This window comes from Mustela lutreola, chromosome 3 (genome assembly GCF_030435805.1).
Source record: "Mustela lutreola isolate mMusLut2 chromosome 3, mMusLut2.pri, whole genome shotgun sequence".
Classification (NCBI taxonomy): Eukaryota; Metazoa; Chordata; class Mammalia; order Carnivora; family Mustelidae; genus Mustela; species Mustela lutreola.
In genome coordinates, this window is record NC_081292.1 from 115115378 (window position 1) to 115140591 (window position 25214).

At 44.2% G+C, this 25214-nt stretch overlaps 1 protein-coding gene across 1 annotated transcript in view; it reads right to left on the reverse strand.

Moving 5' to 3' along the window:
* Positions 1-25214, reverse strand: part of TMEM163 (transmembrane protein 163) — a 224929-nt gene that overhangs the window by 68826 nt on the left and 130889 nt on the right. The window contains exons 3-4 of the mRNA XM_059166703.1: positions 19598-19641; positions 18123-18214 (exon numbers count right to left, since the gene is read on the reverse strand). Coding sequence (XP_059022686.1) covers positions 18123-18214; positions 19598-19641 — 136 coding nt within the window. The remainder of the gene's footprint in view (positions 1-18122; positions 18215-19597; positions 19642-25214) is intronic.

Sequence of the window (25214 nt, forward strand, 5' to 3'; positions counted from 1 at the left end):
TAAGAATAAATCACACTGGCCTAACTTCATTTTCTCTGTAGATGACTTTACTACCCTAGTGAACCAGAATATTGCCTTGGCTTTTGTACATTTTGACTTTATGAAGGCATTTCTCAAAAGCTTGTCATAACATCCTCACAAACAAGATGGAGAAATGAGGGTACAGTTAGGTGAACTAAACTCTGTTTTAACAGCCTTTCCAGAAATTTTTATTAGTCAAACACAACCAATTTGGAATGAGGTCTCTAAGGTCCTGTTTTAAAGAAAAAAAAATTTTTTTGACAAGTAAACAAAGTTATAATGAACATCACTTTGCCTCTTATTTAAAAAAAAAAAACTGTAATGAAAATAACACACTATTAGTTGGAGTATAAATTGTCATAATCTTCTCAGAGGACAACTTAATAATACAGATTGCACCTCTGACCAGCAATTCTGTCTTAAGAAATTTTCTTCCTAAAAAGTAATCAAACACATGCAAGAAAATACAAGGTTCTTCGCCACTGTGTTACAATGAAGAGAAAACAAACAAGCATTTAATGAAAGAGGAATAGTTAATAACGGTGCACCCATAAGATGCAGTATGACCAGACACGTAAAATGAAGTCCATCAAGATTTTTCAATGACAGAGAAAATCTCATGCTAGGAAGTTAAGTGGGGGAGAAAGTAGAATATACAACAAAACATGGAACATTAACTGTAAAATTGTAAAAACACACTTAAACCTGTGCATATGCATTAAAGAGATGGAAAGAATATTAACCACGGTCTCTGGATGGTGGGAGGAGAGGTGATCTTGATTTGCACACTTCGAGATTTTTAAAATAATGAATATGTATTAATGTAAAACCATTAAGTGTTATTCAGAGTTTTTTTAATTTGGTTTTCAAAAATGATAAAAAAGAGAATAATGAGACTGCAAGCCAGAGCGGATGGGTCAGCACTCAGGTTGTAGTAGCAATGCAACAGGGGGGTCTCTACACAGGAGCCGCAAGGCCACATCCAATCTGGAGGCCAGTCTGGGCCTTCACAGGAGAATTCTACTCATGTGGGTTAGGAAGCCCCATATCCTCATTTGAGTCCCAAATGGACAGTAAGAAATACGTATGGGGACAGAGGAGGGGCAGCCCCCCCACCCTTCCCCTTTCAAGTTCCTTCTAGAAAAGTCCCCATTTCTTCAGATGCAACAACTTCATTGTGAATGCCCCCTGACTTAATCCTTTCAGTCAGGAGGAAAAAAAAAATTGGACTTCCCAACACGAAATGGGCCCCCATGAAATCCCCCCCCAAAACCTTCCTCCATAATCTACTGAAATCATTTTTATTCTGTAAGAAGAAAAAAATCATGACTTACCAGTTGGAGGCCTTTAACTGAGTAACATATGCCATCTTTGGAACTAAATCTAATAACCTGGATCCCCCATTGGGAGGGGAGTAGGGAGGGGGGAGGGGGGAATAAATCCAAGTAATTATTTCTGGAAAGTAGCTGATGTGCAAATATATTTTCTCCCACAATAAAACACCCCCCCACACACACACACAACCACGTGCACGCGCGCACACACACACACACACACTTCCTCTGAAAAGAGCCGATCAAATATTACAAAGCTTAGGATGAAAAGCGAAAGCAATTTATGCACTTTCCTACATTTCTTCCACTATGCCTTAATGCTTTCTGGCCTCCACTTCAACAACTCTTGTCGGCTTATATCATGGTCTGGTTTTGTTGCAGGAGAGTGGGTAAGGAGGTTTACATTTGTGCTGCTTTGCCATTACAATTCGCCTTTTAAAAGGCCATTGAAATATGTATGCTGGCTAATAGGCAGACTTATCCCCAAAGAGCTGCTAATGGGGGTGCCCACTTCCCCTGCCCTGGGACAGATAGAAAAAGACAGCAGACAGAGACAGACCTCGGTAAGGCGGAGCAGACCTGAGCCCCTTGTCCACACAACAGCCCGCTGGTCTCAAGGGCGCTGCCAATTCCTCCCTCCCCAAACATTTTGATTAAGGCCAGGCTTCTGGGACGGCCAGAGAGATTGGGTGGAGCAAGACATGCAGAAAATAACTCCGAAGTCATTTCTTTCTCCCAAGACCTTTCATTAGACAAACCCTCCTCCTCCCTGAGCACCTTTGCTTTTAATAAGATGTGATATTTGCAAAACGTCGATTCAATAATAAGGAAATGTGTCCTGCCTTGGTCCCGACCATGTTTGCCACCTCCTCCAACAATCGCATTTCTGGAAATGCAGAATCGCAGGTTAATTATGCAAAGGGCAGACCCAGCTTTGCCTCCCCATTGTTGTAGGCCTGTCCCTGGCTTTAGTTATCATGATCTTGGGAAAGCAATCTCATCCAGCCCCGCAGCTGTGGCCACACAGTGAAGGGCGCTTGGGGAATACTGCCGGCTTGTTATGCATATCAAAGAGGTGAGCTTACCCTTCCCCCGCATATGTTCCTCATTCTCCCATACATTTGGGGCTGGCAGCATTCCCAATTACAGTGGCCACCCCATGAACAACCAAGACTGCAGATCAGTGGCAGATGACAGCCCCACCATACTTGTCAGTCCCCCAGTATGGTGGGGCTGTCATCTGCCACTGATCTGCAAACCAAAACTATGGTATAGCCAGCAGAACTCTATGAGGCCCTTAAAAAGAAGGAATTACATATATAGGCAGGAGGTTTTTTAATGTCCTTGGTTTCATATTAGGAGGAAAAAAGCAGGTTCCAAAACAACATCAACAACAAGGCCCTATTGTCATTTACACCTAGTGGTGTGTATATGAAGCATATGGGTGTGTACTATATTTTATTTGCATACAAACTATTCTGGAAGCACTTGCACCAAACTGTTCATTGTGATTATCTTTCATGGGGGACACCAGAAAGGATGAGGGGAAGTATGAATGAGAGAGGAAAGGTTCACTTAAATTTTGTTAATTTAAACGTATAGTTCTGCAAATACGCATGACAGTGACAGCCAGTGAGATGAATAAAAATATTCTCATTTTTAAAGAAATGACACAGGGCCTCCTATTAACAAGAATGGCGGAATTCCCTGGTGACACACCACCTGCACTCTCTGACATTAATTACATAATCAGATCACCTCACCCCAGCTTAATGACTTGCCCGTGGCTTCCCACTGCTCGTATTATCCAAATCCCTCCTGAGGCTTCCCAAGCCTCACAGCATCATCTCACCGGGGCCCCTCACTAACAGGGGCCAGACACAGGAACCTATTTTTTCAACCTGCAAACACACCAAGCTGGTTCCCACCCTCGGGCTTTTGTTCGCACCAACCCCTCGCTCCAGGAATGCCTTTCCTGCAGGCTCCTTCCTGCCGTCCCAAATATCTGTTTAAGGACCTTCCCTGACACCCAGACCCCAGAGGATCCCCCACACACACACTCTCAGTCCCATCGGCCTGGAAGATCATCTTCACAGCTCTCACTTCCCTCTGCCGTGACATTACTGGCCATCTTCCCCTTTCAGGCCCATGAAAGTGGGAGCTGCTCTGTCTCTTGTTTCCTGGCACCTCAAGAAGTACTTGGCACACTGTGGGCTCTCAGTCACTCACTGCTGAACCGCGAGTACGTATCACCGCTGGGTGCTGGAAAACGCATCTCCAGACAGGAATCTGAGCAGCAAAACTGGACTCGCTCAAAATACATCCTGCCTTCTCACATTGGAAACAGAACGCGCCCCACCAGGACACCTCTCTGACCACAAACTGGGTCCCTAGATCATCATTCCCCAGCCAGAAACGCAGAGACTACCTGAAGAATTCAAAACGAGGACAGGGTTCAGATTCACTTCAATATCATGGTAGTCCGTCAAGACTCACTTACCTGTGAATCCTCACTGTGCTTGGTCAAGGCAGGAAAGGAAGTTTCTCCATGACCACCTTTCCTGAGCTGTCGATCTCCACACTCAAATGAGCCTCGGGGAAGAGCAGCTATTTAAGCCAGGTTGGTCTTAACCAGAGCCAGTAATACGACTTGCTCACAAAGGGGGTAAAGGAGGCTACTGAGACACACACACACAGGGCCTAAACAGGTCATTTTTCAAACTTCCCTCTGTTCTCTCAGACAGGACTTGTCACCGGACTCTTCATACCGCTGCTGTTGTTTAAAGATACTCAATTTCAGACCCCAATACATGCCTTCACATTCTGGAAGGAGAGCACCTCTGATGGTCCCGTTCTCCCATGACATCAGCCTCAGTCACCTTGGGAGAGAGGGAGCATCTGAACTTCAAGAGGAGGTGAGGTCGGCGTACAGCACGTTTTCAGGGTACTTCCAGACAGAGCTGGTATGCAGGTTTTCTGATTAAAAACATACACACAGGGTGCGGAAAAGATTTCTTGGCTGAAAATGCCAAGGAACAAATTGTGGTAGGTACCGACACCTACACTAAACAGTCCCTTTGCAGCAACAAACACAAGAGCAAACAGAGGAACAGGGCAACTTCTACCTGTCCTCAGTCACCCCAGGAAAGCTCCAGAGAGCGGGGGTTTAACCCTTCCATTTAAAGCTTAGAGCAACGTTCCAGAGCGATACTGAAGCCCTCTTGGGGAATTTCCCCTCTGCTGGCCTGGAGCTAAGAATTTAGGTTAACAGGAGGGGATAAATGGGGAGCTGCTCTATCAGTGAACATAAATTTTCTATCACAGAAGATGAACAAGTTCTAGAGAACCACTCTACCACACTGTGCCCGTAGACACACTGTTGCACTGTGCACTTCAACATTTGCTAGGATGGCTCTTACATTATGTATTTTTACTATGATAAAATTAAAACATTTTTAAAGAATTTAAGTCAATTGAATTATATTTAGAAATATATATTACTTTTATACATATAAATATTTTTATATTTACTTATTGTGTACCATGTATATATGTATACACACACACACACACACACACACACACACCCTTTTCAATTCTTCAAAACATGTTCTCTTTTGATTCTTTTCCTGATATGCCCAAGGCAGGTAAGACAACAGTTTTAATCTTAACCTTCTAGATAAGGAAATGAAAGCAAACGATAGTTACACTACATGTAGCAGACACAAACCTAAAACGTGGATTTTTTGCCTCTCAAGTTGGGGCTAAAATGTGGAGCTGTTCACTACTGTTCCCTCCTAAGTCTTCTGACTTTTGAGCCCACAGTCACACCTATCATCAGCGCACAATGAATCCATAGGGCTTCTCATGTTAGCAGGACTAACACAGCACAGCCCTGAAATGAAGGCAACACCAGGCTCTGGTGCAAATCACCAGCATGAATCCCACCTCTACAACTTTGGGCAAGTCACTGTACCTCTCTGTATCCATGTCCCCATCTATAACATTGAGGGAGTGACATGTGTGTCTCACTGGATTGTTCTGAGGATTAAATGAGAGAAATGAGAGATAATACTTAGCACAGTCCCGAAAGAATGATATGAAAATCCAGGGTGCCTGGGTGGCTCAGTGGGTTAAGGCCTCTGCCTTCAGCTCAGGTCATGATCCCAGGGACCTGGGATCGAGCCCCGCACCAGGCTCTCTGCTCCGCAGGGAGCCTGCTTCTGCCTCTCTCTCTCTCTGCCTGCCTCTCAGCCTATTTGTGATCTCTGCTTGTCAAAAACATAAATAAGGGGCGCCTGGGTGGCTCAGTGGGTTAAGCCGCTGCCTTCAGCTCAGGTCATGATCTCAGGGTCCTGGGATCGAGTCCCGCATCGGGCTCTCTGCTCGGCAGGGAGCCTGCTTCCCTTCCTCTCTCTGCCTGCCTCTCTGCCTACTGTGATCTCTCTCTGTCAAATAAATAAATAAAATCTTTAAAAAAACATAAATAAAATCTTTTAAAAAAATGATATGAAAATCAGTAGTTAAGACCGGCCTAAAAGTTTTACTTATAGATCCAAACCCACTGGATCAAAACAAGAATTCTACAAAAACCCCTTGGCTCCCTACCAGACCATAAAATCCAAAGCTATCCATCTAAGGCCTCCAGGTAGCCTGAAAATAAGCAATGAAAGAAAGAAAAGGAAGCCTCCATTGCTACCAGATGCTGACAGTCTCTATCCCCACAGGCTGAAAAATGAAGACAACCATAGGAATCCCCAGATGATGTTCTTCTGATGGACACACTATGCCTCCACTAATCAACCAGCATCCTGTTTTTACAGGTCAGTTCTATGAGCTTGATTAATCTTAGTCCCCTGTTTTTGTGTCCTTAAAGCCAAACTTCAGTCTGTAGGGCCACCAGCCAGACTCTGCAGAGTCATCAGAAGGCCAGAAGGACATGGTCAGTGGAGTGAAGGGCCCCTTGAAGGAAGCTTCCTCCAGACACCATCTACTTCACTAGCAGGGGTAATGGAGCTTCTAATGGGTCTATGGGAATAGAGACAAAGAAACAAACAAGGGAAAAGAATGGTGACTTTTCAAAAGCGTAAGAACCCTCAGGTATAAATCAAAACCCCATGAGATACCACTCATACCCATGAGAATGGCTGGACTCGAAAACGCAGGTCACACCAGATGCTGATGAGAATGTGGAGAAATTGGCACCCTCATACACTGCTGGTAGCAATATAAAATGGTGCAGCCACTTCTTTAAAGACAATTCTTTAAATGTTAGCTATAGAGTTACCATCTAACCCAACAATTTCCCTCCTGGGTATGAAGCCAAAAGAAATAAGAACTATTTCCATCAAACACTTCTACACAGGGTCATCTGGGTGGCTCAGTGGGTTAAGCCTCTGCCTTTGGCTCAAGTCTGATCTCAGGGTCCTGGGATCGAGCCCCACATCGGGCTCTCTGCTCAGCAGAGAGCCTGCTTCCTCCTCTCTCTCTCTCTCTCTCTCTCTTTCTTTCTCTCTGCTTACTTGTGATCTGTCAAATAAATTTTAAAAATCTTAAAAAAAAAAAAAAACACTTCTACACAAATGTTCACAGCAGCATTATTCCTAACAGCCCCAAATGAAACCACCCAAGTGTCCATCAACTAACGAATAGATGGACCAAATGTGGGACATGCAGACAACAGAATACATAACAGCAGTAAAAAGATAGGAAATACTGATCCATGGTACAGTGTGGAGGAAGGTGGGAAACATTATGCTAAGTCAAAGACTAAGTGAAGGAAGAAACCATGCAGAGCCACAAAGGAGCACACGGTGTATGAAGTCACTTATATGGAAGGTCCAGAGTAGGCTCCACTCCACAGACCGACAGATGAGGGATTGCCTAGGACCAGAAGTGGGGGAAAGCAATTTGGAAGGAGCTGGAAGGAGTGGGGCCTTTCTTCATGGTGATAGAAACATTTTCGTGAAACTGATTTTGGGGATACGTGCACATTGCTATGAATATCTTAAAAGCCATTGACTTGTCCACTTTAAATGCATAAACTACCTGCACTGTGAATTACATTTTTTTTTAAAGATTTTATTTATTTATCAGAGAGAGAGGGAGAGAGCGAGCACAGGCAGACAGAATGGCAGAGGCAGAGGCAGAGGGAGAAGCAGGCTCCCCGCTGAGCAAGGAGCCCGATGTGGGACTCGATCCCAGGACGCTGGGATCATGACCTGAGCCGAAGGCAGCTGCTTAACCAACTGAGCCACCCAGGCGTCCCGTGAATTACATTTTAATAAAGTTATTTAAAAAAAATTTTTTTTCCCAGAAAGCCTACTTTTAAAAATAACCCCCATTGGGGCACCTGGGTACCTCAGTCTGTTGAGAGTCCAACTCTTGATTTCAGCTCATGTCTTGATCCCAGGGTTGTGAGTCCCAGCCATACACTGGGCTCTGTGCTGCGCATGGAGCCTACTTTTTAAAAAAATAATAATAACCCCCATTTATTTACTACTTGTCAAACACTGTACCAGGCAACTTACCTATGTTACCTCATTTGTTTCTCATAACAATTTTATGAGGTGGGTAGAAGCCATTCCAAAAACAAATGAACAACTCAAATATTCTTCTAGATGCCTTCTACTTGGTGATTTGAGTAAGTTAAATCATGATACGGAAAGATGCTGGTAAAACCCACGCATGAACAAATAAAAACTCAGAGGGTGCGACTATTTAGAGAAAGACAGGAGATGGGGAGGGCGAAATCACCAGCTTCCATCCTGTGCAATTTCATAGACTTCCCTGCCCAGGGAAAGCTGCGTGCACCGTGGCAGGTCCCTTCAGAAGAGAAGTCATCATATGTAAAAGCACCCGGTGGTGTTGATGCTGAGTCTAACAGCGCCCAGTAGAATAATCACAGGAAGGCAGTATAAACATGGAGAGAGCTTTATTCCTTGTTCCCAGCCTGGCTTGCTTTTTATATTCTCCCAAAGGGAAAAAGTGTGCTTGACAGGATTACAAAAATAACACATGCACCTTATGAAATTTTTTTCAGAAAATGCATGAAGTATAAAGAAGAAAGTCATCATCAGCCATAACCAGCATCAAAAGTTGGTGTTGATTACTAGTCAATGGCAAGTACTGAGCAAAATTAAGTTGGGTTTGAGTTGTCCAGGTGCTAACACACAGGACAAGACCTGGAGACTGAAGGGAGAAGAAATGTGCCATGAAAACTGTGACCCTACAGCTTCAAATGCAGCTGGAAAAACTGAGCACACAGACTTGTCCTCTGAAAATGGGACCACTCAGAGATGGCAAAAAGCCTGACAAAATCCCACTGCCAAAGGCAGTCACAAAAAGGGAAAAACGCTCTTCTTACCCAACCATCTTAAACCTTGCCACTTCAGTGAGTGTTCCTGAACTAAGTCTGTTCACCACAAAGCACAGGCAGCAGTGTGGAAGGTGGAGGAATAACAAATATGGGGACTTCTAGGCTCAGGTTTCCAAAGGGTGACCACACTCAAGGTGAAGGGGTCCCATTCACAGTTTGGGGCCCTTGGTGTTCTTAGGGATAAAATCCTCTCCACCCATCACTTGCCTTGTTCTGGCAGCAGGTGCCAAAGGAGAGGCCACAGACTTGAATAAAGATGTGCTCCTTTTCCTTAATAGCAAACCCATAGAACCCTCAGCCCAGGAACCAGAAGACCCTACAAAGCTACCAGCTTGGCCTGAAAACAAGAACCAAAGTTTCAACGAGCGTGGAGAAAGTCCAGGCTGCAGCTAAGACAAATGATCTCCATTTGCAAAGCCTTTGAGATCCAGAAGAGCTGCAGAGCTTGTCATGGCAGCCCTTTGCCAAGGGACCAAGATATGAACAGCTGCTCCTGGGAATAGCAACCCACTCCTGGGCAGCCCTAGCTGTGTCCAACCAACAGCCAACCACTTCCCTACCTTCCAGAGTCAGAACCAAAACCCAGGACCCCATTTTCAGTTCTATCTTTTTATAATAAGATTTTATACATCTTTCTGGATCCATACAACTTTCCTCCCTCCAATTAAATCGGATTACAGGGCACCTGGGTGGCTCAGTGGGTTAAGCCGCTGCCTTCAGCTCAGGTCATGATCTCAGGGTCCTGGGATCGAGTCCCGCGTCAGGCTCTCTGCTCAGCAGGGAGCCTGCTTCCTCCTCTCTCTCTGCCTGCCTCTCTACCTACTTGTGATCTCTCTCTGTCAAATAAATAAATAAAATCTTTAAAAAAAAAAAAAAAAAAATCGGATTACAGCAAATTGCTAAGAAAGGTATTTCCAGGAGGAAAGGGTAAGAGGTAGTAGAGACTGGAAAGAAAAACCAATATAACAAAGACACACAAATGATCACTTAAAGAGGCAGTGTTGCGTAATGGTTATGAGCAAATTTCAGAGCAAGCAAGATGTAGGTTCAAACCCCAGTTATATCAATAACTATCCATAAGCCTTCAGAAACACTATTAACCTTCTCTATCAGCTGTCAAATAATACCTCTACCTAATGCAGCATCCAGAATGATACCTGGCACAGAGTAGATGCTCAGGAAATACTTATCATCGCCTTAATAAAAGCTATCAAAACTTTACATAAGATGAAGGGCTTCTGCAATTCATTCTTTCATTCTGCAACTCTTTAAGTGAGCACTTAGTAATTGCCAGGTGTTTTTCTAGGGAATGGGGATAAAAAGATGAAGACACTGAAGGAATCCTCTTACCCTTGAGAGCTTAAAGCCTTCTGAGGGCAACAGATAGTCAACAAAGGTACCGATACAGAAATTAATACAGGTCTTTAGATCAATGAAGGAAAAAAACAAAGGCACTGCAAAAAACAATAAGGCAACAGGGGGGACAGGGGAGGGTGGATGAGGTGGGGAGCAAAGCAGGGAAGATCTGGTCAGTTATTAAGTCGTACTTTCTTTATCACTTAAGTTCTATAGCCAGAGTCCAGGAAATGTTTCAAAAAGGAAACAAAAGTTTTCTCATTCCCGTCTGAAATTCTGGTAAACCAGCTCCCAAAAGAAATACAAATGCCAGAAAGCCATCTGAGAGTACGCTCAGACTGATAACTAAACAAATGTATGTTAACACGGAGAATTCAATTGTCTACCCGGACAAAATAGCGGAGCTCAGAAAGAGTTTTAACACTTAGTGCCGGTCAAGGTAAGTCAACAGACATCCTTACCCCTGCCCAGGGGTATGGAAATTAGTATGACCTTGTTGGAGCACAGTGTGACCCCGGGCATCAAAATTACAGGTTAGCATATTCTTTGAACCCAGACTTCTAGTAATTTACCCAGAAGAAATAAGACTAGCATCAAAAATACAAATGTATAAGGACAGTTTTTCAGGTCATTTCTAGCCTCAAGACACTGGAAACAACCTACCTCACCTCTTCAGCAGAAAATTACTTCACAAAACATGCTAAATCCATACTGCCTAGCTATCAAAAAATAACATACCTCTATTTATCCAAAGACGGGAAAATGTTCAAAACATGATGGTAAGTATTGAAAAGCCAGTTTGCAGAAGGGTATATATAAATGATCTCCATTTATGTAGAAAATAAATGTATATGTAACCATGCATATGCATGCATGCAAACACAATACACATCAAACCGTTAACTCTGGTTCTCCCTGGACAGCTATCTAACAATTGCTATATTCATTGTTATGTTGTTGTGGTGGTGGCTTTTTGGTTTTTGTTATTTTGTTTTGTTTTGTGAGAGCATGTGTGCACGCATGGAGTGCAAGGCCAAAGGGCAGAGAGAGAGGGAGAGAGAATTAAGAGAATCTTAATCTTAAACCCCAAGGCAGGGGGTGCTCAGTCTCAGGGCACTGAAATCATGACCTAAGCAGAAATCCAGAGTCAGAGGACTAACTGACTGCGCCACCCAGGTGCCCCTTGCTATATATTTTGTACCTCTATGATTTACCTTAACTTTTTACAATAATCGTATATTACTCTGTCCTGCCCCACAGATGAGATTTCTTTTAGGAATGAAGAAATTAAATCAGGAAATCAAGCAATAATCTTTTATCACCTCACTACCCTATCACCCCATATCCCCAGGTCAAAAGCAAGTTTCTCAAAATGCCAGAGCGTGTGTTTGGGCTTTTAAATTTTTTCCTTACAAATTCTTTTGTTCTGCCCTGTTCCAAAGCAATTAAATAATTACTACACTGTTCCAAAGCAATTAAATAATTAAATAGAATTAAACAGATTAATTTCAAACTACTCTAGAATGACTAGTGTAAAAACATTTTCAAAATTCCAGGGATGGAAAATAAGTAATCTAACATTTCTTTAAGGATTTTATTTATTTTAGAGACAGAGAGGGAGAGAGAGCCTGAGCGGGGAAGGAAAAGAGGAAGGACAAGCAGACCCCTTGCTGAGCACGGAGCCGGATGCGGGCCTTGATCTCATGACCCTGAGATCAAGACCTGAGCTGAAACCAACAGTTGGATGCTTAACTGACTAAGCCACCCATGTGCCCCATGATCTAACATTTTTTTGGCATATACTGCTGTCATATTCAATATCATGTTTAATCCTCACCACAACACCATTTGGTAGCTATCATGGCCCACCCCCTTTCACAGATGAGAAAACCGAGGCTTTGAAAAATTCATGTATCACTCAAGGTCACAGAGTGCAGATCTGATGGAACAACTCTCCTCAGGGACAGTAGCAGTTTTCCTGTGGGCTGCTGCAATGGAGCTCCACAAATTGAAGGGCTTAAATAACAGCAATGTATTCTCTCACAGTTCTGGAAGCTAGACGCTCAAAATCAAGGTGTGGGCAGGCCTACACTCCCTCGGAAACCTGTAGGGCAGAATCCCTCCCTGTCTCTTCGAGCTGCTGGTGTTTGTCAACAAATCCTTGGAGTTCCTCGGCTTCTAGATACATGCCTCTGAACCCTGCCCCTGCCGTCCAGTGGCCATTGTTCCCCTGTGTGCTACTGTCTCTTCCTACAAGGACTCCGATCATTTGGGAATTAGAGGTGCGAAGCCACTTCTTCCCAATCAGGTCACGCTGTGTAGTATTCAGGGCTAGGATTTCAAAATATGTTGGGGAGACAAATTTCTACACATAAATGGACCCAAGAAGACGACACTCCTTCCTCTAACACATCCTGCCCACAGCAGCACAGCCCGTTAATGTCATGCCTGTGTCATGGAAGGTTTTATATGAACTTTCCATGACTGCGAAGGCAACTCTCCTCTGCCTTCAGGCAAGGTTGCATCTGAACTATTCAAGGCTTGGGAGCTCAGGTCCTGCTATGAAGGCTTTCTGCCTTCTACACTGGCTCTCAGCAGTCTCTGAAAATTTATTCTTCCGGGTCAGGTGACTCACGAGCTTTGTAAGATTAAGATCACGAAAAAGATACGGAGGAAATATGGTTCGCTTTCCCAGAGTCCCTGACTTAGGGTCTGATGGAATGCTCCTGAGAAGAGGGGGAGACATGGAACTAACTCACCACGTTACTGGTAGAACTCATGGCCTTTGCCATCCACTTAGATCAGACACCAAAACCGAATTACCAACATGCTATTTCTTGACTGAATCAGGTATTTTTCTTTTTTCAATTTCTGGAACTGTTTCCAAAAGCCGAAAGAATGTTTGCTGAAACCAGTAATCAAAAGCCAACCTGTCAACTGGTAGTGTTCAGACCAAGGCATTTGGCTCAGCAAATTGGGAGGGGGGGGGTGCTGATAAAAACCAGAGCAAGGACCCCACATGGGTGAAAACCAGTGTGCCCTACATTTATTTCGCCTGAGGAGACACGTAAGAATTTATGCCTAAGAATATCTACTCCAGAGCTTTCAAATTTGCTTTCCAATATGCTGCTAAGCATCAAGCCATTTGGAGGTACATTTGGAAAAAGTGAACAACCTCCCAGGCTGTGTTTCTGCCTCAGTGTTGCAGAATTTCGAGCCTGTAAAGGTGAACGGCCTCCCATCTGCCTCTACCTCTCCATCTCCGCAAATTGACGGAAGGCCCGAGGAGACAGCTGGGACTGGGGTACATTCACGGGCTTCCCACCTGTGCTGCAATCATGCAAAATGTCAGAGGCCCCCAGTGAGCATCAGGCTGTATCTTCCCATGGCAAGCAGCCTGACGGCCCTCCACAGCTAATGGCAGCAGGAGGCTGTACCTCCTGAGGCCGTACATGGTACACAAGGCTGACAATGGCGGAGACGGGCGTGAAAAGCTCCATGTCACTTGGCCTTGCCAAGTTCCTCCTACACTCGTTTCTCCCATACCCGCCACCTCCGGCACCTTCTTCCTTCTCTCAGGATCTTGCTGTCATTTCCAGGAGTCTGAGTAACAACACTTTTTTTTTTTTTTTTAATGGATTAAAAATGATCACAGTACCTAAAGAGTCACTGTCTAATACAGGAGCCACAAGCCACATGTGACCATTTACAGTTCAATTAATTTAAATTAAATCAAGCTAGAAACCTATGCACAGAACCAGTGTTTCATGGCCCCACGTGGGTGAGGGTTTGAGGACACCAGACCTTGCCGCTATAGAAGGCGTCCGGGACTGCGGAGAGTTCTAGCCGGTTGCTCTGGTCTAAAGGACAGAAAGAGCAGACCTCACTTTCTTCTGTCCCCTGTCCCCCTCCCTGCGGTGAGCCTGCTGCCAGCCTGCTCTGTATCCTCCCAAGAGGTTTGATGTGCATGGATGCAAACCTCTGTTGTTAAAACCAACGACAAAAGACCCTAAGCACTATTTTGTGGCATGCTTTCTTCACCTCAGGGTACTCGTAAGTGTCACCATGTAAGCGTACACATACTGCTTCATTCTTTCGGTGGCCCCGTGGCAGTCTACGGTAGCCAGGATGACTATCATCACCTCACCTTTCTAGTCACCCTCTTCAGTGTTCCCTTGCTCCCTTCCCTCCCCAGAAGACTTTCATCCTCTCCCAGTGACCACATCCTCAGGCTCTTTTCCAACTCTTGCCCTCACCTCTCTGCCTCATCAAAACCTGGCTGCTCCCCGGGGAAGCCGCTTTCCCTACCTCTGAAGCAGAGGCAGAGTGTTGTCTCTCATCCACAATCACAAAGCCTCCCTTCCTCGTGCTAAATTCCAAACCAGTCCTCCAGTTTTCTCCCCCGACATTTATAGTCACCATCAGAGTGGCTGACACCTCGCTGTCAGCCCCACCTCCTGCCCCCCTCCTTTAGTGACCTACAACAGCAGCACCTGCTTCAGTGTTGATCTCCTCCCCAAATTCTGCAAGCACTCCTCCCATCCCAGATGGGGCATCCAGCCACTAGCCGGTGTGACACACGTCCCTGACCTTTGGTTCGCACCCTACCCCAGCCATCCACTCCCAGCCTAAATCCACCCCCATACGAGAATCACCCATGAAATGCTGGATCTCAGCATCTCTCTCCCAGATTACTGCCTCACGCCCATTGCCGGCTACCTAAGGAAGCAAGACCTCTCATCCCCAAGGTTCATTTGGTACCTTCCCGTGGCCATGAGGCTAAGTGAAAGAAGCCAGTCGCAGAAGAACAAATACTGTTGGTGTCTACTTATTTGAGGTAACTAGAGGAATCAGTTCAGAGAAACAAAGTAGAACTGTGGTGCAAAGGGCTGGGGGAGAGTAACAAGGGTAGCCATTTACTTAGTATAAAGCTTCAGTTTTGCATGATGAAGTCCTAGGGACTCTGTTCACAGCCATATATGAACATATTTAATACTACAGGGCACACGCTTATACAATTAAGATAGTAAATTCAATGCTATGTATTTTTTACCACAGTAAAAGAAAAAAAAATGCAAAACAAAACTCCTGAGGCTACATTCTGTAGCTGCATATCTTAACAACTGAGGTGTGCTCCCTGGTGGTGCTAACAGCATCCTATCCTCCTCTGGGCATCAAACCGCCCCCCGCCCCCCATGCAGTTAGCACACACAGTGTCCAGGGGCAAGGCTGACGAAGCTACCTCTCCTCCACGCACTGGCAATTCCAGACCCCAGATTCTTTCTGAAGCTTAGAGTCAAAGGAGGACAAATTAGAGGAATTAACTAAGAACCAGTTGGGTATTTCCCCCTTTATTATTCTCCAGCCACCAACTGAAAGCCAATGGTTTTTCTAGCTATGCCTCTCATAATTCATTCATGCTCATTAATATGCAAACACCAGTTTCTCAGCTGGCAAGGATTCCATGAATTTTTAATTTACATGGGATGAGGCAGAGATTAAAACTTTAAACTAAAGCCAACAATACAAAGGGCTGCAGAGAGTCGTTTTAATCCCTACATTTAGATTCTCCAAATGAATTCACTGGCATCATCATGTGAGCCATCATCTGGGAATTACTGGAGCAACTCCTCTCTGAGTTTTTGCCTTTTGGTCATCAATATATATTTCTTTTCTTTTCTTTTATGATATCTGTTTTGGGATCGCTAAAAACAGTGAAACCAAAGACATTTCTTGTTATCAATCTTTTAATCTTAAAAAAACTCCAGGCCACCTGGCAAATGTTCAAAGAGATCCCAACTCTATAGAAAATCCACAACAATTTGTAGATTTGTGACTAATATCTAAAAAACTCATTTCGGCACAAAGGAAATCAGATTTTTAAAAGCACATTAGAAGAGAGAAATTGAAAAGCACGGAACTCAATTCCTTCTGGAACTGCAAATCACATTCTGGATTAGTAATTCTAAAATAAGAAAAGACCGAGGGAAGAGCTTTCTCTTTTGAGGGCAAGGCCCAAAAGAATTATAATATAAGCCATATATGTAATTAATTTCTAAAATCCACATTAGAGAAAGGAAAGAGAACTAAAATTAACTATAATAGTTTAATTCAATATATCCAAAATATTTCTTTAAGGTTTTATTTTTAAGAAATCTCTACACCCAACATGGGGCTTAGACTCACAAGTCTGAGATCCAGAGTCATGTGCTATACCAACTGAGCCAGCCAGGCACCTCATATCCAAAATTTTCTTTTGTCAATATGTAATCAATATCTTTAAAATTTTTAATAAAATGTCTACAATCCTTTTTTTTTATTAAGTCTTTGGAATTTAGTATTTTGCACTTACTGCACCTCTTATTTCAGACCAGCTACCCATAAGTGCTGAAATGTCCCCAGCGACAACCATACTGGGCAGTACAGCTAGAGAACCAAAGAATCTATGTTCTTCTGACAGGAAAAGGACTACATTTTGAAATGTGAGCCTATCTCTGGGTTGTTTTCACTGTATACATCAATAATTAGCCACCAACAACCTGTTTTTTTTCTATTAGCTACTCCTTTAATTAGGCTAGTATTAATTCAACATTCATCATTATATCATCATTTTAAATTTTATAAAATCAATTTACTAGAATTTCAGCCATCAATTGACTCACTTTAAAAAAAAAAAAAATTAACCTTACCCTAAACAATGGCATCTGTGATATCACAGATTTGATCCTTCATATTTGTTAAAAGAGCTAAAGCATATTAAAATAAATAAAATAAATACCTAACACTTCAAAGAAGCTTCTGTGCTCTACCTAAAGCCAACAGTGAAATAAAATTTGTCCTCATTTGTGAATCAGTTACAGCATTACTTTCCAGAAGCTTTCTGTTTGGCACATGCAACCCCAGATATATTACTATCCGAGTCCTCTAGCACCTAACATTTGTATCTCAACATTTATACATTTAAATATGACACGGCATTCCCATCAAAACTACCTTCTATCTGGGCATCTCCAGAAACACAGCAGGGGAGAATTTACTCATTTGTATTCAACTGTCCAAAAGTCACAGAGGTGGGATCAAACACTTCCCTTAATGGCCAGTGGTGGCTCAATCACAGGGGAGCCCCCTCAATAATTAGTAATGATGGCAGCTAGGTGTCCTGAAGTGCATACCAAACACTGCTATAAGTTATGTATGTATATATTGTTCAAATATATATAGCATATATATATTGCATTACATATTGAGCATATATATTATATATAATAACCCTAGGAAGGAGGTGTTGTTTTCCTACTTTTCCAAATGAGGAAACAGGGCACAGAGCACTTAGCAGCTTCCTATAGTCACAGAGCTAGCAAGGAGTACAGCTAAGATTCAAAGCCAAGAAATCGGATTCTGGAGCCTGTGCTATTACCAGCCTGGAGGTTACAAATGGAATAAAGAAGATGGAAGTTGGGAAAGACACGTTTCATGGTCACAAACTCAAATTCCTCAAAGACAAAACCATCACCCACAGGACACAGAGACTGGGACAAGCAACGATGACAAGCCATAGAGAGAGGAATGAAAGTCAAGCAGGGTACTTTAGAATACCCTCAAGATGTCTTCCAGAAATTACAGTGGAAAACTCATCTTATTTATAAAGAAAGAAAAAAAAGCATGAGAACGCAAGAGAACAAAGATTCCAGAAACACAAAAAAAATGAGGATGGAAGGACGGATGAATTGAAACATGGACAGATCAATGGACAGATGGACAGAAGGATAGCCAGACAGATGAGCATACAAACATTCCCTCCCGACTCAAGAGCAGAGAACAGGGTAAATTAAAAAGGATACCCCATCTCTCCAACCATCCCAAAAGGGGTCTACCATACGGCTGGTACCACAGTAGGCACTCTCAAAGGCAATCTGGGTCCTCATTCTCATCCCGGGATCCAAAGCCGCAAGGGGAGCTATGCTGACAGGCTAATGACGTGGCCTTCCTTTGCAAGGGTTCCGCAGCCTGGAAGAAGAGAAAAATCCACTTACATGTACTCCCTGTGGGCAGAGTGTACAGCGGCAGCATTGCTGTAACGCCACAGGACAATCGCCGAGGACAGGACGTCGAGGATGGCATCAAACTAGGAGAAGGAGACACGGCATTAGTGTTTTCCGGAGTTAATAAGGCATGACTGTGAAGACACAAAACATAGACGCCTGGAATCTGAGCAAGTGACCTCAGAGCAAAGAGGCTTCACATCATTACGATGGAGGCTCTCATCATCCTCACGGTGGGTCCTGGGAATCTGCAGCCAAGGCCACTGGACACACCAGACTGGTGGAAGGACCACGGCTCCCCCTCACTTTGCACTGCTTCCACAGACTGAGAAAGCACACTCCATGCTGCAGTGGGCTTGGCTCCCTGGGCGCTGGCTCCGAGCACCCTGAAGATACGGGGGGTACAGACACTCTTCTAACACCTATCTCCCAGCAGGCAAATCACCACAGAATTTCCCCCTACATCACAGGTAAAAGATTCTGGGTAAGGGTTCTTTTCTGTGTCTGGCTCTCAATGGGATGCTTCTACCTGAGGTTCAGGGCTGAGCATGGGGCCCCGCAAGGGTTCTGGGAAATCTACTAACACTTCAAAATTGTATACAAAATTCAATGCTCTTGTTTGAATGAATGAGCAAATGTGTGAGGGACAGAGACAGAAGAAAGGGGAGGAAAGAGAGGTGTGGGGGGGTGTGCACGCACAAACACACACACCCATTTTTCTGGAGAGGTTGTCCGTACCTTTTTCAAAGGACTCTAAAAACAATCTACGACCTTCAAAACATTTAAGTTCTCATAGCAAAGGGAAGAAGTGGATTTGGGAACAGGAACACATGCTCTCAGGCACAGGAAACCCCAAAGCTACAGAGGAGGATGCTGGAGCTCCCCAGCTGAGTCACTGTACCACGTCACACTTTCAGTCTGGAAAACTACAAGCACTAGCAGTCTCTGGAAGGAATGTGGGGAAACTTCACCCAAGTTTTCGACACACCTAGCCCGTAAAACATCTGAGACCCAGTTTCTCCTACCAATTCCCATCAGGAAGCAGGTTTGGGAGTCAGGTTACCCCTCAAGGGGCTACAGACTGACTCGTCTAGTGCCAGCAGCCCCAGTCCTAACCCCCAACACCTCTGTCTGCACCGGCCAATGCTTCTTTACATCCAGGGTGCGCCCACTTTCACAACTACAACCTTGAGGGAGAAAAATAGGCTAAGACCCCCTCAAACAATCTCTCAACCAGGTGTGGAAAATGAGGTCTCCCAATCTGTTCTGGAGACCTGTGGAGCATCACTGCTGTTACTTCCACAAAATTATGATTTTATTATGGAAGCTACTGCCATAAAAGATTTATCTGTCATGCGAAGCTCTCAGTTGCTAACCACCCTCTGAATGGCGAGCCCAGGGTGAGATACATGGGCTCAGGAAAAAAACGTGCAAAACTTCATAAAAGTACATTTCAGGTTACTTACTGCAAACCCAAAAGCAGAGGCGCTGTACCTCATAACGGAGACAGCTAAAAAGAAAGAAAATAGTATTCAGAATATTTTAAGACCTCATGGATATTTTCTCTCATTTCTGAGTATATTAGTACAGTTGGTAGAGACTTTTAAACATCCCTGGGAAAGTTCCCAGAGAATTAAGTTAAAAATTAACTGTACTTGTAACACCTATGAACTAAAACAGGTAAAGAGTGAAATGAAAAGGTGGTGGACTCCACTGGCCACAGCGTCCCTTTCCACCATGTCCTCAAGCACCACAGGCCCAGCTTCAGAATGAAAATGCCAAAGCACTTATCAATCAAATGACTGCTAAGACTTAAAGAATTTAGCAACGGGGAACAGAGAGCTGGAAATCACATGAGACTATCAGAGCAAAAGTGAGACCATCCACACACTGTTCCTGTCACAAGGTAATTACTGGTATCGACACACACACACCATTGCTAACACAGTTGAGAGAAATCTCTCCCTATCAGAGCTTAAAATTCAGTGTAGGTAGGCTTCAGGATATGATTTAGAAAAAGCAATAGCAAATGACCTTAAACAAGAGATGTCTACAAAGATAGATCGAACAGTTACAATTAAAATGTTTCCTCATATTCAAAAATCTACCTATCTTTTTTGGGGAAGTTAACTGAGCAGCGCATGTGCCTAATTCTGGGATCTATTCTGTGCCAAAGCAATGCCCAGCTTCAATGACTCTTCTCATTTGAGTTAATAAAGGCAGATCTCCAAATAAAAGCCATATTATCCAGCACATGTCCACCCTCCAACAAAGAATGAAACCCTACCCAATGGGTAGGCAAAGCTTTGAAGCTGATTGTCCCAGGCACAGGTAGGACCAATGGCTGACTCGTGAGGTGTGGGTGAGGGGCATGGAGGTCAGTTCCCATTTGGACACCCCACTCAGCTCACCCCATGTCCTTTCTCTGGGACCCATTCTCTGCCCTGCCCATAACATCCCCAAATGGGCCCTGGACAGCTATGTTTTGCCTTGAACCCGTGCCCTCAGCCCTAACAGGACCACATGACTCAATGTGAACCAAGCATATTTATTTCATTTCTGTGAATAAGGAAATGAGACCAAGAGTCTAATCGGTCCATTAATGTTGTTAGAATTGAAACCTATGAACATGGAAGTGGAGTTGGCCATCATTTGCTATAAACACTGAGGAGCAGAGAGACAAGCATAGGGTAAATACAACTCTTGGGCAAGGGAAACAATGGCTTCTTAACATTTCCAAGCCCTTCCTGGGAGTCAGCTATATTCCTGTCCTCAGGTTGTGCAAGGCATATGCAATTCATTAAATTCCTGCCCATCTTTGGTTCTTGCAAAAAGCTGTTCCAGTTATCCCTGCTGTTGCTCTTATGGGCAGGAGGAGGGAGAAAGGCAGAAGCCGCAATATAGAGTGATGGGCTGTAGCTTTCATGGCAACACAACCGTCGGGGTGCAGAGGGGTATTGGAGCCTCCCAGAGAACTCAACTCAGAAGCCATGTTGACATGGCCAAAAAGGCAGGAGGTCCTCCGAGGAGTTCCCCTGAGCACCAAGATAAACTAGAGGACCCTGGGACTGACTTGCAGTAAATACTCAGTAACTTGTTAATTAAGCTTCATAAAATTTCATAGAAACTAGTATTGGTTTGGGTTTTTTTTACCTTACAGCCTGTTAGTTGTGTGTTTTTTGTGGGTTCCTTCTTTATCAACAGTGGAAATTTTTTAACTCCTATTAACATCTTGCACAAACCCTCATTATATACACCAGATAAGAAAGAGCTGCCCAAGCAGGAGCTCCCGCGCTGTCTCTCCCCACCCCATCGTGCCTGGGCACCATGGAAGGGAAGGCACAACTGAGAAAGCACTCCACCCACCAATCCAGAAAACCACCTGCTTTCCAAGAGGTAAACCGTTTCTTTAAAAAGCTTTCATCGAAACATTAAAAAAGAAAAATAAAATAAAAATCTTGACTCAGTTACTCAGTAATACCAGACATTTTCACAGTGGGCTACAGATTTCAAAGAGGTGTACACCTCCTTGATTACACTGAGAAACACAAGGAACTTTCTCTGGAATCCAACAAAGAACACGGCCATAAAGGGTGGACTTCCCTAACTCAAATGGAGTCAGTGTCTATGATTTCAAACCTTCTCAGAATTACATGGAGAGTTCTGCTTGAGTGATGCAAGCCTGCCCAGTGGATGAATAGCTTAGAGCACAATTAGAATATTAATATTGTTCTATCCTCCATGCACCAACGAAAATGTGAACAAGAGGACTCCAAGTTAACCCAGAGTCCTTCACAGAAGGGAAGGACTAACACGTATCATTTACTTATAAATTGCCTCTATTCAATCTCCTTGATGGGATGGGAAAAAAGAAAATGCCAAATATTGCATGGGGAATCCAGGGTACACTGAAGGGCCCTCCATGAGGCCTTGGCTTGGATAGCTTTCCTTCGTGAGCAGTTCCCACTTGGGAGAACAGCAGGCCTGGGCTAGGATGACCCACTAAGGGAGGGACTACAAGGTAGGTGGCTCCTGAGCCACAGACATACTTGGCAGAGGGTAACTGAAAGCCACCAGCCATCCAATAAAAGTCTAGCAGTGCCTTTAAGGCAGGTGCACATTCCACAGTGGATGACAGATAAGAACACTTTTGACCTATCAAGGTGCACAGAGAGACCTGCAGGGGGGCAGCCATGAAGTGGAGCTCTCTTACCAAGATTGCTCTGGGTCAAGGCCACCGCCACTGAGCTGAAGGAAATGAAGCCTCCATGGCCATCAGCTGGCAGTGCAGGGCCTGTATGACAAATGCCACCACTGCTCTAGAATGGAGTGCCCAACTGTCAGAAGCCTCCAAAGTCTTCCGGAGAGCACGGCTATCAGAACCCCCTCGGGAAATTTTCAAGAACTCTCCTCCTCCTCCCATAAGAAGTTGTCTCTAGGGGCGCCTGGGTGGCTCAGTGGGTTAAAGCCTCTGCCTTCAGCTCAGGTCATGATCCCAGGGTCCTGGAATTGAGCTCCACATCGGGCTCTCTACTCAGCGGGGAGCCTGCTTTCCTTCCTTTCTCTCTACTTGCCTCTCTGCCTACTTGTGATCTCTGTCTGTTAAATAAATAAATAAAATCTTAAAAAAAAAGAACGAACGAACGAACAAACTTGTCTCTACTGCTTCTATTTCTCCAGGAGCCAGTGTCTACCAACAGCCCACGAGGCATGCAATTACAGGCCATGGGAGCCTCATTCCTAGGGAGCTGAGGCCGGGGATCCCCCTCCTCATGGCCTTCTCCCTTTCCACCGTGAGACTGGCAGCAGATTGACATCTGATTAAACTGGCCTCACACATACAAATATGCATGCTTTGGCTACGGGACAGGGCGCCTTCATGTTTTGGGCTCTTTCCCTCCCCTACTAAGGCACAGAGTCCCTAAAATATTCCTAAGTATAACAAAGATCTGCAGTGTGGGGGCCTTCCCAGCATCCACCTCCCACTTAGACAAAAGCACCCTGAGCCTCCTGTGGAGAGAGCTACCACCCCTACCCTTGGAGGTTGTGGTTTGGGTGGGATGATATCATCGCCCCCACTCTACTGGATCCTTGTCCTACAGCCTGAGTGAAAGATTCAAGGGTGCCACAATTCAATGTGAGCCAGTGAGAACCTGTCCTGAGTTTCTGCTAAAAATATTGGGAAAAGGATATCTTTCTAAGATGGGACTGGACAGTTGGTAGCATGAAAACAGGAGCTACAAGTAGCAGTTGGCCTTAAATGGGGAGAAGCTGCCTCACAATGAAGCCAGCACAGAAGAAAGCCCAGATGAAGATGAGAGACACAAGTCAGACCAATGATAACGTGGACCGAACCTCTGGAACCAGGCCTACCTGCAGTCTACCTCTGTATTTTTCAAATACATCAACCAATAATTTCCTTTACTTTGCTCAAGACAGTTTGAGTTGAGTTCATATTACTTGCAGCCATGAATCTTAATACAATTTACCCTGTCGAAAAAGTAATCCCACGTCCAAAAATCTTTTTCAATGCTTAAGAAATGGAAAAACACTTTATACACAAAAGGTTAATAGAAGGTTTATGTAATTTAAATTGGCAAAGCACCGAATTCAAGTTACATGTCCAGCAGTGGGGTGAGGATTGAAGTCCAGTCCATTAAAAAAATAAGCTATACGTAAGGTATTTCAAAGTGTTGACCAAAAGTATGTTTAGTCAGCGCTTATGCAAGCTCGTGAATTAGAATAATGATAGCGATAAACACACAGGTAGTATGATTAGTACCATCAGAACTGGGTGCCATGGGGGCGCCTGGGTGGCTCAGTGGGTTAAAGCCTCTGCCTTCAGCTCAGGTCAAGATCCCAGGGTCCTGGGACCGAGCCCTGCATCGGGCTCTCTGCTCAGCGGGGAGCCTGCTTCCTCCTCTCTCTCTGCCAGCTTCTCTGCCTACTTGTGATCTCTGTCTGTCAAATAAATAAATAAAATTAAAAAAAAAAAAAAAAAAAAGAACTGGGTGCTATGGAAAAGGAGGGGACCGGGTCAGAAGGGATTCTGGCTAGCATAGGTGTGAACTTCATAGGGAGGTCAGTGGAGGTTTCACTGAGTAGGAGACATTTGAGCAAAGATTCAGAGGTGGCGAGGAAGTGAGCCATGCAGTCACCTAGAGGAAAAACCTTCCAGATCATGGGAATGGTCAGTGCAAAGACCCTGAGATGGAATGCCTGGTATGTGTGAAGCCATGATGTCTGAAGCAAAAAGGAACAAGATGAAAGTTATGTGACATAATAGATTTCCTTGCTGCTTGAGCAAAAAAATGAGGTAGAAAGAGCAAGATACAAGAGAATACATGTGCTATAACTAGCTTTACAGTACAACCATCTTTTTAAAATGCATTGTAAACAACTTGAAAAAAAAAAAAACCTCAAATGGTAATAGTAGTCAATCTGTGGTGGGTAGGGATATTTGAGAGAATTTATTTCTAGTTTTTGTGTATTTTCCACATTTCCTACTACCACCATACATGACCATTCAAACCAGAAAAAAGAATTCCATTTCATTTAGCGGGGGGGGGGGGGGAAATGAACCAACTCCTCACAACATAGCCAGAGATCTCAAACAGAATAGCGGAAATCAGATTTAGGGAACCCTTTGGGGTGTAGGCTGCAGTACTGCTGGTTAACGGGAGGGCAGACTATCCTCCATGTCTTTATTATAGCTCAGTTTCCGAAATCCAACTCTCTGAGCCAGATCACCCCCATGAACGGGTCACTAATGCCACAGCAGCACGCAGGAGGGCAAGGCAAGCCAGGGGGTGGCACAGAAGCAAAATGTCCCTCTCTGTGTAAGGGCCCTCCCACCTCCCAGGTTTTTGCTTGTCCTACACTCTACTTTTATTTATGTGTCAAGGGAGTAGTAACAGCGATGGTCCCAGAAGCACACACACAACAGAAGAATTAAATAAATATTTATACAGGTCCGGTTCAAGACCAGACCTTCTTCAAGTCAAACTCAGGCCAAGAAAGCCCATCAGCTGAAAACTGAAATTCAAACAGAAAGACAGCTGGAAAATGAAGTGGACCCAGGCA